Source organism: Rhopilema esculentum, chromosome 13 (genome assembly GCF_057945365.1).
Source record: "Rhopilema esculentum isolate cy_ngs chromosome 13, ASM5794536v1, whole genome shotgun sequence".
NCBI classification, from domain to species: domain Eukaryota; kingdom Metazoa; phylum Cnidaria; class Scyphozoa; order Rhizostomeae; family Rhizostomatidae; genus Rhopilema; species Rhopilema esculentum.
This window is the reverse complement of record NC_142827.1, coordinates 5,933,352-5,946,958: the sequence shown is the minus strand read 5'-3', so window position 1 is coordinate 5,946,958 and position 13,607 is coordinate 5,933,352. Positions and strand designations below refer to the sequence as shown.

Below are 13,607 nucleotides of genomic sequence, written 5' to 3'. Positions count from 1 at the left end.
AAGGGGGGGGGGGGGGGTTGTGAGGTTTGAAATGTATATTTGATGTTATTGATTCTAATAATGTTTCATTATGAACAATATTTATTGTTGTTCTTCACTATTATTCAAGGATGGTTTAAGATTTGAAGTCTTCTGGAATAAGTTATTGAAGATAATTTGAAAGTTACCTGGAATTTCACACTATTTTACATTACCGTATTGTATTAAGATTTAAATTTAATTTCAACAATTTTTAAATCCAAGTTCATTACGTTTGAATTTAAAACGTTTTTGCTTTAAAATTTTTAAATTTACCAGCTCATGACGATGCTGATAGAAATGATATTTAGCATATCCTTTTCTTATTTATACAGTAATAAAAACAATGGTCTATAAACAAACTTAGTTGACGAAGACTAAGCTATTGGTATAGATGCTTGAACGAAAAATTTTAAATGATATCCCCCTAATTGATTTATTTTTTAAATTATAACAAATATCTTATAAGTCATAAACATTAAATATTTATCTTTTAGACAATAGCAAGCTATTTGAACATTAATGATTGCGTTGCCAGTACATCCAAGAAAGAATGTTTGTTGTTTAAAATGATTTGTCAATTATGCAATATTTTTGGTTGTTATTTGTCATGTTTACTGTATCCGGCAGTACCTCACTCGCGTCAATGAGCTTGTACCTTCGAAACCTTTCGTAATGATAGCTAGCTGTTGATTCGATCAAGTCTTGTGTATGTGTCCTGAGAAATATAAATTTTAAAGCAATGTAATCACATTTTTAAAGATATATTTATGGTAGTTCAAAACTTATGGTAGTAATTAACTCAATAAATGATATGATTTAAGACTTAATAAATTAAAGAACTAATCAGCTAGAATGTAAAAACAAAACTTGAGTTTAACAGTCCCTATTATATCATTTTAAGTTAAAATGGCTGGAGCCTTAATAGTATATAACGATTTCAGTGGAAGTTTACAAACAGAACAGATTGGTATATCCTTATGTAGATTGAAAATTGAGCCAAGTTAAACGAGAACAACTGTAAATTTCAAAATAATTATTTGACAGGAGCAGTTTCATTTTACCTATCGAAAGCAAGCATTAGTTTCAAAATACAGGCATAAAACGATTATTAAGCACTAGGTTTAATAAATCAATTGTTTATTGTACTTTCAATTATATTAGTAAGTATTTGAAAAGTTATCACTGTTTTACAGCTCACAAAAGAGATCCCAGATTACATTAAGCGATTCGTTTTCATACTGCATTTGACTACTCAAAAATCAAGGACCATTTCGTATCTTTTTTATTGATAAAAAATTTTATCAGGGAGAAAATCAAAATATGTTGAATTTTAGCCGATTTTAATCATTGATCGAATCATTGTATCGCACAGCTGGTAAGCTCAAAATATTTTTACATAATAAAATTCAAGTTTATCTCAGTTAGAAATCACTGAAGCTGTGATAAATACTATCATCTATGTTGTTATATTTTTATAATACATGAAGATTTAATATGGTATTACCATGTTAGCTTTATCAATTATAAATGCTGTTGGCTACGTTAATATCGATATGAAAGCTGAAGAGAGTTGCATTCCGAATGAAGGAACGACATTGGAAAATTTTTTATTCAACGAATTCTGAAATATTTTAAATATAATTATCATAATTATAACTATACATAACGGTCACAAACACCCGAAAGAAAGGACAACAAAGGATTATAAAGTAAGACATTAATTATCAATAGTTATAAGAATAGAGTCAATACCAGCAAAAGTCTAGATCATGACGACATTGTCCAAAACGAAACACCTTCATATTTCCTTAGAGTTTTTCTATACAATAAACTTAGAGTTTAGACAAATTCATCTTTGATCAACAAGGTGGCGCGAAAAAACGAATAGCCCAAAGAACACCCACCACTTGTGCAAGACAAACGGCTTAAATGTTAAAGGTGCACCTCAAATATTAGTCTCTATGTGGTTAGCTTTGTATATGAGTCTGGAACCACTTATGGCTTACGGTTAAACTTAGGACTTCAAGAAATTAATAACTTCCTTTGGTTGATAATATACATAAAAGGACGAATTGTAAGTACACACTAAGATCGAACAAAACTGGCTCTAAAAGGCGTTGAGCGCAATGCAACGAAGACAAAGAAATATCGTAAGCGCCACATATAAGCCTTAAGTGTAAAAAGGGTTGTAACAAAAATAATACTTATTAAGAGTGAAGGCGATAAGGAAATCGAGACAACAGTACAAACAATGATTCTAATAGTTTAAAAACCAACCAAAAATAAATCCATTGCTAGATATTTGCGCAGATTTTCGCTTTGTGACTGGAGGTTCTTACATCCAAGCTGCACGCTTCAATATTTGAAACGATTTGATAATAATCGAAGTTGCTTAGAACTCTGGACCGACGGTATTGTGATTTGACACCTCCTCTCTCCAGGTAAATATAGATGTCTCTACAAACACAGCGCCATGAGTGCATTGACTATGCAAGGAGAAGAGGGGGGTAGATATTGAAGGGGGAAAGAGGGATGCATGCTGAAAAGGGGAGAGGGGGACACAAACATATTTCCAAGCATGTGTTTTGGGCGTTTTGTGCAACTTTCCAGGGTTGTAAATGGAGAGCCTTAGATGTAATTAGGTAATTTAAGGTAAAATTGACTCGAAGCCAGGCAAAAAACAGAACAGCCAAAAAGTTACCATCCATAGCCAACTGAAAACCAAACACAACTTCTACGCAGTTTAATTTTCTATTAATCTCAAAACATAGTGCTCAAAGCTCTATCCATCATCAACACAAAAGCTTATTGTATAATTAGTATCATGGGAGAACATCAATATGAAAAAATAGTATTACTGAATCTATGAAAACGATACGTCCATATACACATAGAATTTCCAGTTGGTTAAAAATTCTGTTAGTTTTTCTATGATTTCCAAGGTTACTTTATCGATTTGTTATGCATTTCTGTAAGCTTTGCTCGTCTGTAATTTTCAAAATGAATGGAGGCAGTCACTTCAATCATGTCTTGCATGTGAGTCCTAAACATCAAAATAAAGTCGAACATTGAATAAGAACAGGTTAGTCAGAAATAATGCTTCAGCCTCAATTCCAAAATTTCTCCAACCCATAATTCTAGACTGGATACATGCAAAGATACAAACCTATATGCCCTATATCAAGAGAAAGAAGCGAAATAGTACCTGCACTGAGACACATGCTGTTGTAGAGAACAGAGTCTTTTAAGCAACAATATAAAAACAGGTTAGTGGTGAAGTTTAAAAAAACAGTTTAAACGAACAGTTTAAACAACAATATACAACAATATACAAACAAGTTAGCTAACTTACCAGCAAGTGCCTCTTGCTTTAATTTAGAGAGGTCAAATTTATCAAAAATATGAGCTAGAGGTAACACTTTTTAGTACTTAGTTTAAATGAACAGGCACAGAAGTTAAGATTCCACTTTCTTATCAACAAGGTGGTACATATATTTGACTAAACTTGGTAGGAAATTTCAAAGTTTATTATTTTGATATCTCACTAGGTGTGAAGGAATATATCCAGCAAAGGAAACAGAAACATAACAAAAGTCTTCCATTTGTTGCTTTGGTAAGTAAGTTAATTTTACAGAGATCAAAACAATGTATAGTGAAGTAGTCACTACACAGAGATCATAAATTCATAGATAAAACAAGTGACTTGGTCTAAAAGCAGTCACAAACCAGACAATGTAAGCTGATACGTGACAAATAACATCAGGCGATATAACCAGAGCAGAAAAAAGGCTTCGTAAGTATTCTATGGCGAGAACGATCGACAATGTGGCACATAAGCGGCCTACCACACAGGATGGAAGCCCTCAGCTGATTTTGAAGGCTTCCAAGGTACGGCAGAAAGCAAGCTATAAATAAAATTAGTACATACTTGATAAGCATGTCTCGAAGCATCGAAAATTCGCAGTGCATTCTATTTTCAACTGTAAAGGAATGCAGATACTATAGAACATATGCTTCATGAAATATCAATTTATAGTAATGCACCATAAAAACAAAATATCAAGTCTGAAGCAACCAAATTTAGTCGTGATCTAGCTGTGTAAGACAAATAAGGCAAATGGCTAGACATGAATAATACAGGGTTACATGGAAGTCACATTATGTTCCGTATTATTTTGATATAATGTAGTGAAACATTGAATTCATATATTTTGAGTTCACTTTTGACTTTTTAATAGCAATGAGTTTTGCATGATAAATTACGTAAGACATTGCATACACCTTGTAAAAAATAGACTAGCATATGAATATGGAGAGGTTTCCATGATCGACGATGAAAATCGCCATCCACCAAAAAAGAGGCACCTCAAATAAGGTCTCCTAAATACTTTGAAACTGTAACCAAAGTTTCTTTCAAAAGATCTCCTGATAAAAAAGCAACTTCTTTAACAGGCAGCCAATTCTAATGAGATTGATCAGATAGAGACCCTACTGTAACAGACGAGAGAAAGAACATATTGGGAGGTCAGACAAAAAAGGCGACATATAAAAAGCCTTCTGGATAAGCACTACGGTGAGTTAGAGTAAACAAAAGAAAAGTGCAGCACTTTTCATCGTCTTACTTTGACATACAAAACTGCCATACCCAGCACCATACCCATTTTCATACACATCTCTTCTTCCCACAGTTGTCATTGCCCGAGCAATTGTCTTCAACATAATCACAACTAATTAAACTATTTATTTCAAAATATCACTCACCTTCAACGACTCCCCATCGTGTTTTTCGACCGAGGACATTTTTTCCTCCAACATTTACATACTTGTCACTTCCAACAACGGCAAATGGAATTTGGTCCTGTAACAAAACGTAAGGTGTCCTCAGAGTAATGAAAACATCACGGCATCACGGCCACTGGCCGGAGGAAGGTTGTAGAAACATAAAAAATTGTGAAAGATGTGAAAGGTGAAACGTGGAATTTTTGAAAACTTGAGGAAGTTGAAGAAATCGAATTGCCTTTTCAAAATACAGTTTGACAAAAACGGAAACATTCAAATAACATTTATAAACCTCCTGTTTTTTTCAATATGAATGTCTTTGCAGACCTGTTCCGCACTGTAAAATTAAGGCATTAACCTTTTATGATTAATAATTATGATTAAATTTTATTGTTAATTGATAAAAGCATGTAACCTTACATGTCTCATGAAACAAGCAACAATTTTTTAAAACCTTTTGGAAAAACAGAGTTGCAAGGAGAGGCGATCAAGACTGGTTGAGCCCCCCCCCCCTCCCCCAAATTCCTGACCATGCCCTTTATAAAAACCTACTAAAAATAAGGAAGGTTTTAAAGTAAGATTTTCTTCGCCAGAGGAAGGTTGACAACTTTTCTGGACTCTTGGTGTCCTAACTTTATGTAAGATTTTCTTGGCCAGAGGAAGGTTGACAACTTTTCTGGACTCTCGGTGTCCTAACTTTATGAGAAATGTCTCCACCAGTTTTTCTGTATGGAGAAGGGGTGATAGCTACTAACTTCAATTTATATCACGGCAAAACTATTCAAGTTATCAGAGGAAACTATTCAAGTTATCAGAGGAAAGTCGGCTCGATTTTCAGTGAAAAATAGCAACGAGCCAGGATAGCATCAGTTTGCAAAGCTAGTTAGTCGTGATTTGCTGTGATTTTATATAATGCAACTGATGACTGGTATGTTTCGAATGTTCGAATGTTCTTTTATAGAAATGACAATCTACTGCCTCAGATATGCGAATATCTTTGAAAAAATGTAAAATATTAGAAAATTTTTAAATTTTCAATAAATGTTAACAGTGTAAGTGTAAGCACCAGTGTAAGAAGACCGGCTGTTTTACGCGATCACTGGTGCGAATCATCACCACAAGGCTTAAAGGGAAAATACCATTGGGTTGTAATCTCTCGGTATTATGACGAGAATCTCCTTTACTTTTGTAGTCACCACAAACGTGATCATAAGAAGGCTCACCTTGATTTTGTTGTTGACTTTCATTTCATCATCGGTTAGATCATTGTGGACAACTGGGTATATTGTGACGTTGTTAAAATGGATATCCTCACGAATCTGAAGCAGAAAAACTTTTTATCAACAAAAACACAAACGGAAACTAAGCAATTCATAAAACCATCATAACATTAAAATTAATCATAATATTTCCACAATTATGCAATAATTAAAAATAAAAAAAAATTCATATCAAACGCTCTTTATTAAAAGACACATTCTGCTTGTTCATTGCTGACATTTTCAAGATTTTATTGTCGTAATTAACATTTTCTTCTGCCATATTCCCAGAGCAAATCTTAAAAAAATTGAGGGATTCAACATTGCCTTAACTCATTAGAGGATAACAAAGAATTTTTCTAAAACTTGCTCTAAACGCTTTTGGGAAAATAGCACTACTTCATACTCCGCACTCTAGATCTCTTCTTGTTGTTTTTCTGTGCGAATTTTGCAACCTTTTCAATCTCATACGATTAGATTACCAGCATGGAATTACAGATAGTAGAATTACAAATGAAAAATAACATGAAAGGCTGTAACATACTCGCTTTTTGAACGCTTCCCTTTCTTCCAAGGTCAGCGTATCCGCTTTTGAGATGACAGGAATAACATTAACACATTTATCTAACTGCTTCATGACTGATATATCAAGTGGTTTCAACCTGAAAAAAGCAAGGATGTTTTACCATTATCGCGAATATTATGGCCTCTCGATGATGATCTAATAGGCAATAGCAACCGTGCCTACTAAGAATGCATGTAAATTGTAGCATTTCTATTTATATGCCCGATGACTATGTTGACTAGCCTTTCAACATAAAACACCTTGATAAATTATACAAATATAATGTTAATGATAGAAAATAGTGTATGTTCTGAAAGATACAAAAACTCAGAGGAAGTAATGGCAGGCGTTGTTTTTTCACTTACAGTTTTGCTCTATGAGCTGGATGATATTCGTACTAAGTATTTTAAGTAAAGTATGTTATTGTTCATACAAAAATTCACACAAAGTAAGGTCTATATATGATTACAATTATTTGTATACAGTACCTATGACCAGTTGGTGCAATGAAATACAAGCAGCAGTGCACTCTGTTGTCTGGAATCCTCGTTCGTCGATTGATACTAAGTTCTTCCTTGAGATACTTGTCATACTGTTCGTTGATGTAGCCAACAACTGGCTCCCAGCTTAAAAACAAAGGAAAATGCTTAAAAAAAGATGATTCAATGCGATAATCTGTCTACAATAAATGTTGTTATAGTTTGCATATCAGTCTTTGTATTGGTTATCAAACATACGTTTCTAATAATGATAAAAATTTCTTAAGACCTACATTGAAAAGCTTCAGGTGAATTAATGAGCCTTAAGTAAAAATTGACCACAGGATGGTACAAAATAAGGAATTATTCTCTGTTTATGAAACTTCTGAAAAAAGAAACTTTTTTCCGCATTTATTTGATAAAAAGTTAAACGTGAATGTGTAATTAATATTTTACAATCTGCTTAGTAATGTAAAAACTTTGCATAACTAGGTTTGGTTCTCCTGCACCATACTTGAATAGAAATCTAGGAACATTATAACCTGTCACTGTTACTAAAAATATCAGTAAAAGTTGTGTCTAAGACATTTATAACTATTGTTTATTTCAAGATACTGACCAGTTAGCATTGTTTATTTGATCACCAAAACCAGGAGTATCTGTGACTGTTAGCTTCAAATTTACACCCTTTTCCTCCAAGACTAGGAAAAAAAGAGCTATAAAGTATTTTTTCAATAAAACTGAACTTTGATAACATTAAAATGCTGTTTGATAGGACCTTGGCTCTATGTATAATGCATATAATAATTTTAATTGTTTTCTTTGCAGCATTTGAATTACATGTATATGTTTGCAAGTAAAAAAGTACCATGTGATAGTGGCAGTTTATTTGAAACTTAAAAATAACAGACAAAAAAACACAGAGACCAGGTTGCAAAATGAAGGGGGCACTCTAAAAATACATTTTACAGCTGTAACAGTCAGACTTGGAAAAAGAAAAACTCACCATGGGTCACTGTTTTTATTTGCACTGTTTTTGGAATGCCATTAAAATTTTCAGTGCAAGTAGATCTACTTGCTTTTGTTTTGAATAAGGTATTTATCAGAGTTGATTTTCCAAGCCCAGATGATCCTGTTAAAAAAATAAACTAGTCAGTATAAATGAAGAGGGGGCTTGTTGAATCCAGATATGAAGGTTTTCACACTGTCCAATTGTTGCCTATATAACTATTTCAATAAATCTAATTTACAAAGCTTCCACTTTTGTCATGGATACTTGCAGCCTCTAGTATTTATAGCTTTTACTAGCAATTCACTGTCCAATTGTTGCTTTTATAACTATCCAAGCTCATTTTTTGTCATAGATACGCTCAACCTCTAGCTGTTACTAGCTTTTCAATGCCAGCAATTAAAACATATTAACATGAAGCTGATCATTTTTTTTCTTCTAATTTTCTATTGCCATCTGAAATATTGATTAATTGAAAAGATTTTTTCTCAAAATTAAGTGAGCATATAAATTTGCAACGTAGAACAACTTTTATTGTTATTATATATATTGATTAGTTGACACCAGAGGTGGAAAAAGTATCGGAACCTGGGAACGTAGTTCCCAGAAATGTTTCTAGATGAAAATGTTGGCAGAAAGTTTCACAGAAATTTTTTGAAGTGTTAAAGTAAATATAAAAATTTGGTGACATAGGTTAAGTCAAATTAGTTGAAAATATTATTTTAACTTGTCTGTGAGCAGCTAAATTTGAGCTGCCAAAGGAATGTGGGAATTAGTCTCTTTCCATTGGAAATAAATTCTTTGTGCACATTATTTACATTCACCATCCCACAGAAATCTCAGCCACTCACGATCAGAATTTTTTTAGCAGCTGAGCTTTTAAGACAAACCATGATTAAGACTGAGATTAATATAGGTACTGGAATCTACTTTCACAGAAAATATTTCTGGCACCATGGTGTGAGCAGCATTGATCATAAGTTAATATGCTTGGTTACATTAATCTGTTGCATGCTAGGACTCCATTTTAACCACATATTGCTTCTCACTTGTCAAAAGTTTAGGCTAAGTCTTCTCCATAAAATGCACCATACAATTCAAATGCTTTTGCCCCTTTCTCTTCTGAAACTATGTTTGGAGATTATTGCATGGATTTTCCTTTTGATTTTCCATCATGATGATTGATTGAATCAATTTCTAGCTAAGAATGATTTCTTTCTTATGTGCATTAATGCATTAAGTAAAGGCATATCTAATATGTTGAGAATGACTGTTTTGGAACAAAAGTCAAGATCTCTGATGTTAAATGATACTGATTATGTTAAGAAGTTGATTGCCTGACAATTTTATGCATTCAATTTAACCTTCTATAGAAATACTTTGAGAAAAAAAAACAAATTAAGCATTAAAATAAAAACAAATTGAACATTCAAAAGAGAAGTATCATATATACTTCTTAAAATTAAATTTGCCCACTTTTATACATCAACTAAGAGATATAGGCACAAACAGAAAGTTTATTTGTCTACCCCCTAAATTTTGCAGAAAGTTTTGAGCCAGATTCTTAGGTTCCCAGAAAGAAAAAAATTTTTTCCACCTCTGGTTGACACAAACACATTGAAGCCAGTGTAAGGTTATCTTTAAATGTTTATTTCCACAAGGTGAATTTCACAGTGAATTTTTGGCGAAATTGTTGGTGAAGATATTGAAGCATAAGCAGTTTTGATCTTTGATTTAGCAGGGAATTCGCAAGGAAATAGAAAAGAGTCCTACTTTTTTGTGGCGAAATATTTTGTAATAGCTAATAACTGACCAAAGCCTGGTAAATTTTCTTGATTTATGAGAAAACATTCTATAAACATTCACTATTCACGCTGTTCTGAAAAATGGGCACCTAAATGTTTAGTTTGGAAGAAATTAACATTTTAATTTGGTCGCAAATTCATAATCTCATGGAAATTGAAAGAGACATCTGAAACAAATCTCTAGCAAATTCGAAATTGGCCTTGTGGAAATCAGACTCAAGGTTTCACAAAAACTCTGGCAATTAGAGATCACTCATCATACATCAAAACCTTTGCATAATTAAGAACATACCTACTACCATAATGTTGAATTCAAATCCTCGTTTAAGTGCTTTTAATCGTAACTGCTCTTGAATAGAATCAAATCCAACTGAAGAATCCACCGGAGTTTTCAATTTCGCACCCCAGTGAGTCGTTGTTGCCATAGTTTGTTGCATTATTTCGAGGAAATTTGCATAGGAAAGCATACCTTGTGATTAAAACATAAACACTGATAATGTAACATTATATTTATTCAAAACACATAAAAAGTTTACAACAGCTCTATGTGGCTCAAATCAACAAACAATTGTGGGCAAGATGAGCTTTTTTGGATCACTGTGAAGCTCTTCTTACAATAAGAAAAACCAGCAATGTATCACAACCTCCCCCCAAAGAGTTTCCTGACAAGGCTTAAACAAAGACTTGTGTTAGTTTCATTATTTAAGTTTCATACAATTATTTCCTGTATAATAAGATTATTAAGTATATATGTATATCAAACTGAAACAGCTGTATTCTAGTAAACAACCAAAGAAAAAGAAAATGCGAGTAATCATGAACATTTTTTAGGAGAATCAATTAAAAAAAGAGGTTCCTCAATGGGTAAAATAATCATGGAAAGTTGGAGATATAAAATTTTTTTTAATCTTTAACTTGTTGCGTGTTGCTTTGGTGTTTTATGTGAAAATAGAGCAAAATCATTTGCAACATCTAATTTATCTATATAAGTATAGCAAATATTTTCAAACATTCTTAACTTAACAAATTATTAACAAATTATTGAATTATTAAATGTCGGTCCAAACAGGAATAATTATGACAGTAAAAACTTTGTCTTTGCTTAAGAAAATTAAAATCTTTCAAATTTGACTGGACTCCTTATTAGTAATTTTCTGCCTCATAAGGTTGCATGGCATAATATTTCAAGCAAATTAAATATATTTACCTTTTTCAGCTTTTACTTCAGCTTTCTTGTTCACCAGCTCTTTCTCTGACTCATTAAAGTCAGTTCCCATTAACTGGACAGCTAGTGTTGCAATAGTAGCAACATCTACTTGACCTGTTTCCTCTACATCAGCAAACTTGAACACTTTATTTAAAGCTAGAATCAAAGACCACAAGTATGTTCAAGAAAAATGATTGCATGTCACTAACTCGCAGTGCTTAGGGATTGAGTGGTAATTAACTTCCTCCCCCCTTTGTGGGTAGGGGTAGTTCTTATTTTTAAGGTTCACTTTGGGAAAAGAACACATAGTATATAACACTCAAATTATTAAATAAAGGCCTGATCCCAAGATTTTCTCATAGGCTGCACCCATTGACCTCTGGCACCTTCATCGCAGGAGAAGCTAGAGCCTCTACTGACTTAACTGTGGTTTACAAAAAGTTGATTATGTTAAAGCTCTCCCCAGCAGAACTCAAAGGAGATGACGAGGAAAAACATTTAAAGTCTTACCATTAGATACAAGAGCCACAATTTTTCTGACTATAATTTTTATTAAGTAACTTATGTGGATATTTAGAACAAAGCAATACCCTCTACACTTGATTTGTACCATTTGATTTACAATTTTAGAGGTTTTATTATTTAACCCAATTGAAAATTATTACTTACCATCTGCTTGTGTTAGAGTCAGGATTACCTAAACAAAAAGAAGAAACAAATATGAATTACGTGTAACAATTTTTCACAATACTCAACATTTAGCAATATTTCAAGCTTTTACTTGAATGTACCTTTGTGTAATTTAAGTTTATAATCAATGCAGATGCTAATAGCTGGGGGCTTGCTTCATTGAGGGTTCTAGTTTCTGTGGAGGCTGCAGGTTTCATCAAAATTCCAAATGATGACCTTTTTTCGTCATAAAATTTATTATGTGACTGGTTGCTTGTTCATGTTCTTCTCTGGTTGTGCTCACATTTTCTCTCAATATATTCTCCAGAATCATGTTATCCTGTCACTCATTCCCCTCAACCCTATCCAGCTGCAGTGACTGTCATGGTCCCCCTGGTGCAGAAAGACCTTTCTAATGGCAGTTCTGATGCACATTACAATGGGTGCTGCAACAGCCCCTGCCATTGCAATGTGCATCACCTGCCCACTTGGTAAAGAGAGGTAGTGTGTGTTAATAGCACAGTTTGGGCTTGGGTTGAAAATGTCACTAGGTAGCTTGGCTGGCAGAGTTTAAAAAACACAGAGAGCTGTTGGCCTCTGATTGGAGTCCTCCCCTTGTTTCATCACTTGTTCACATTTTCTCTCAGAATAAAAATTTATATTAACAGGAAATACTTGACACATCGGTTTAATGGATGTCCATGTATTTTGGTTCTGTTTGCCTTTGATGAATGATTAACGATTATTTCTGACATTAATCCAGGTAAAAGCTGTTTTTTATTCAGACTTTTATAATTTCCAGTTGATTTCACATCATTTTCTATGCATCTTGCATTTACGTAACAGTTCTGATTATTTATGATTATTTTGTTATTAGTTTTTATATGCTATAATTTTCTGATAAAATAATCACAGTTTATTCTCCCCTCATTCTCTATGATCTTGAGAATATTTCAATAAGGGTCATTCTAAACTGATAACAAAAACCTTTCTTACCGAAACCAAAGTGAATAAAGAAGCTATTATCTAATTATTAATGAGCATTTTAAGGGAGAAGACAGTCTGAACTCTCCTTCATTAAAAAGCTTGGCAGCTGTTATTGGACAAGCTTAATCCAACACGTTTTCCTTTTGAATGTATAGAGAAAATAAAGTCGTGAAGAAACAGAAACTCTCTCAGTCTGCATCAAATGTTTTAGAGAACTTTATTTAGTTTGAATTAAAGTTCTATTGCACTTCTAACCTAAGTGGGCGTTAATATGATGGTTCCCTGCTCTGCAAGTTATCCAAATTGTCATGGTGCTTATCTGGGCATAAATCAATATTTAGAAATTTTACACAATTTATAACGATGGAAGTTGATCAATAGTGTCCCGTATTTTAACATTGGGTACTTCTTAAAATACAGAACCATGATCGCAACCCTGGCTTTTCTAAACGAAGGAAATTTATTAGTTTCATAGTAGATGTTTTTATCTAGTGGAACGGTAGGCCCTCGTTTTAAATGCATGCACATAGCGAGCAGTAACCAAACACGAGTATGTAGTAGTCTTACCTCAGAATGATCCATTTCTTAGCTTGAAAATGAACAGTAGAATGCAGCCAGTCTAAAGGGAGATCGAAAGTCTTTCAATTTAAACAAGCGACAATAATCGTCCGTATCGGAATGTATTTTGTCAACCCACATGAAAGCGATGAAACCAATGAATTGAGGGCGAGGCCGCCACTTGAGCCCGCGAACCGGACGCTGAGCAGCGGCCTCTATTTCTATGTTCAAAACTTTTTTGTGTTGTTTTTAGAGATAACTCTCACATT

At 33.3% G+C, this 13,607-nt stretch overlaps 1 protein-coding gene across 2 annotated transcripts; it reads right to left on the bottom strand.

Moving 5' to 3' along the window:
* Window positions 1-92: 92 nt before the first annotated feature.
* On the bottom strand, window positions 93-13,504 carry LOC135691685 (neuronal-specific septin-3-like). 2 transcript variants are annotated; one of them, XM_089112222.1, is made up of 12 exons: window positions 13,348-13,504; window positions 11,794-11,821; window positions 11,125-11,280; window positions 10,210-10,386; window positions 8,110-8,235; window positions 7,723-7,804; window positions 7,113-7,250; window positions 6,604-6,721; window positions 6,024-6,119; window positions 4,783-4,879; window positions 3,950-4,001; window positions 93-736 (listed from the first exon to the last, which is right to left on the bottom strand). In XM_089112222.1, the coding sequence occupies exons 1-12, from the start codon at window positions 13,360-13,362 to the stop codon at window positions 583-585; spliced, it is 1,239 nt and encodes a 412-aa protein (XP_088968348.1). In that variant the 5' UTR covers window positions 13,363-13,504; the 3' UTR covers window positions 93-582. The 2 variants fall into 2 exon arrangements, with proteins under 2 accessions (XP_088968348.1, XP_088968349.1); XM_089112223.1 differs by lacking the exon at window positions 93-736 and adding an exon at window positions 1,617-3,064 and having other exon boundaries at window positions 13,348-13,503.
* Between the last annotated feature and the right edge of the window lie 103 nt (window positions 13,505-13,607).